Below are 2542 nucleotides of genomic sequence, written 5' to 3'. Positions count from 1 at the left end.
GATAATTAGTGGATATAAAGGAGCTTCCTACCTCTCATATGTCGTGGCCATTCAGAAGCCGGATTTCCCTTTTCTGAATTCCCAGAGAAGCCCAGATTTGACAACAATAAAAACTTCCAGGAAATTCCCACAACATTTAACTTCCTAATCCTTCTCCCACTTCAACTATCTCCTTTATTCCCCCACTGCCACTTCAAGAGGAAGGAGCTTTACCTTTACTGAATGCTTCCACCCACCCTGGCCAGGATGGTAGTAAAACTGAATTCTCAGGTCCTCTCTTCTGAGGCCTATTCAGGGCTGAGGGGAACATATGAGGGTAATATGTGATCCTGCCTAGAAACAGAGGAATAGTTGTAGTGTTCTTGAAGTTTCCTAAAGTATGAGATTGTTATGGAACGTTCAATTCTAGATGTTCACTCTCCTACCCTGTCAGGAAGTAATCTTTCGCTAAGAAATCCCAGGGGTTTCGTCTCTATGCTAGATGTCAAAACTCAATCACCTTTGGAGGCTAGTTTGGAATTATAGGATACATGCCCCATATAAATTGGCATTAAGAAAAACAAAACTGTGCTAACCAAACAACCCAAATGAAGAGCCAGAAACATAAGCAATGCATTTACTAACTCATGGAGACTGAGCATTTGGAAAGTTCTCATTCTCCAGAAATCCCAAGGGGAGGAAAAAAACATATACATACATATATTCATTTAAGGAATTTTATCTACTGTGCAAAGAGAGGATTATCTGGTTCCCCAGAATCTTCTTGACTCCATTAAGACTGTCCATTAATGAGTAGCTCCAGTTCTTAGAGATTAAAAGGGCTCCAAAGGCCTGTGATCATAGGCACTGATGAGGGTGCTATACACCCTTTGGTTCCAGTTAAATCCCTGGCGTTTGAGCTGTGTGGGAGCTGTGGATGCTTGCTTTCTGGTCCTGCCGCAAGCCCTGAAGCAGTTGGTTTAGAAGTGTGAGGTTGCTGTCTCTGCGAGGCAAGGGTAGGGGTGGGAGGCAGTTCCCTTTATACTCGATCACTGCCATCTTGGCCCGATCCTGCTTATTCCGATTCGGGATTTGCAGCATTCTCGTGTAGCCCCCATTCTGACCTTGGTACCGAGGGGCCAGTACTTGAAACAGCTTGGGGATCAAGTCTTTCTCCTAGAGGGGGAGAGTTATTCAGGAGACAGCAGTCAGGCACCACTGCGGTGACACATTTAACACACGATTCCAATTTAGTTCACAATATTTGTCCATAAAAGTGAGTATCATAGCTTAGTTCTGCCCAGTCGTCCTTCCTCTAACAATCTCCTTCCCCACAGGGAGCAAAGGATAAGATACGGGAGGCAGACAGGATGGATGCACTTACCGTAAGCCAGAAGTCAGCCATGCGCATGGCTTGTTCGTTAGTATCTCCCAGCTTCCCATAATCGATAAGCTGAAAAGACATAACAACACTGATCCAACCCGAGCAAGAAAGGAGGCGCCAATCTTACTCCTTTAGTGAAGGGCCGTAACTCATTCATTCCACTAATAAATCATCCCGTAATTCAAGCCACCCCTAACTCCGCAGCTCTCAGCAGTAGTCCCTTTGGGGGCCGGAGCAGTGGACTCAACTCGGGGTAATAGGGGATTCAGACTTTGGGTGGGGAATACGAGGGTTATCCCACTTCTCTCCCAAGTCCAGCCGGATCTCAGGCCAGACGCGCGTGGTGGACTAGAGGACCCCGCCCCTCACCTTCTCCGCGTAGCCTCTCATTTCGTCCACGCGCGCCCATGGCGCCTCGATGCGTTCGTGTCGCACAAGTCCGGTAAGCAAGTTCCGCAACAGGTGGATACGGGACTCCGGACCAAGGCCCAGACGGCGGAATACGCGGCCGTGGGAGACGGCGGTGGCAACCGACAGCCGCATATTTCCTAGGTTCTCTCCGCCCCTGTGAGGCCGGAACTGGAAATTCGAAGTGAGAAGCTGCGGAGAGAAGGGTTTCAGAGGACGCATGCGCTGTACCTAGGTGCGTGGTGGACGTGTTTGCGCATGAGTATCACAGCCTGCCTTGTTGGCAACCTGGGGAGGGCGGAGAAGAGGCGCTGGTTCCTTCCAGAAGAGGCGAGCGGGGCGGGCCTCAAGGCACTCCTTGACCCTCTGCGTCGGGCTGGCGAACCAGGCGCCCTCTAGTGTGGGACAAAGCGGGCAGTCTCTTGGGCGCATCAGTCGTCTTGTGGCCTCTAGGGTGACAGGAAGCTCCGCCGCCGAGCTTGCTGGGAAAGTGAGTATCTGAGGTGAACCACCCCCACCCCCCACCCGGGGTTGCCGCGCTGTAACCCGTGGCCCTGCGGGTCCCCAGCGGTGGCGAGCCGGCGTGTCCGACCCCCTACGCGTGACTTTTTTCCACAAAATTATTTTCCGTAATAATGGTGAAATGAAACGAATAACAATGATGCTCAGAAAAGAAGCGCAGATAGTGAAAACTTTCTTTTGTTAAAGTACATAATAATGATCCCAGGTAAAAAACGACAGCACTCTAAGGAAAAGTAGTGGGTTAATACT

General features: G+C 50.0%; 1 protein-coding gene across 1 annotated transcript; it reads right to left on the bottom strand.

Moving 5' to 3' along the window:
• Positions 1-602: 602 nt before the first annotated feature.
• On the bottom strand, positions 603-2079 carry MRPL17 (mitochondrial ribosomal protein L17). The gene is made up of 3 exons (XM_039218844.1): positions 1733-2079; positions 1364-1432; positions 603-1155 (listed from the first exon to the last, which is right to left on the bottom strand). Exons 1-3 carry the CDS (start codon positions 1991-1993, stop codon positions 880-882), a joined length of 606 nt encoding a protein of 201 aa, XP_039074775.1. The 5' UTR covers positions 1994-2079; the 3' UTR covers positions 603-879.
• Positions 2080-2542: the final 463 nt, after the last annotated feature.

Source organism: Hyaena hyaena, unplaced genomic scaffold, assembly GCF_003009895.1.
Source record: "Hyaena hyaena isolate Hyena2069 unplaced genomic scaffold, ASM300989v1 scaffold_779, whole genome shotgun sequence".
Lineage (NCBI taxonomy): Eukaryota > Metazoa > Chordata > Mammalia > Carnivora > Hyaenidae > Hyaena > Hyaena hyaena.
The sequence above is the reverse complement of the archived record's forward strand: the minus strand, read 5'-3'. Positions and strand labels throughout refer to the sequence as shown.

Bases quoted from the DNA above. Each gene is read 5' to 3' on its own strand.
- MRPL17 (XM_039218844.1), bottom strand. From the start codon at position 1,993: ATGCGTCCTCTGAAACCCTTCTCTCCGCAGCTTCTCACTTCGAATTTC. The intron at 1,433-1,732 runs GTGAGGGGCGGG...ATGTCTTTTCAG, and splicing joins TGAGAGGCTACGCGGAGAAG to CTTATCGATTATGGGAAGCT. The intron at 1,156-1,363 runs GTAAGTGCATCC...CTCCCCCTCTAG, and splicing joins TGGCTGACTTCTGGCTTACG to GAGAAAGACTTGATCCCCAA.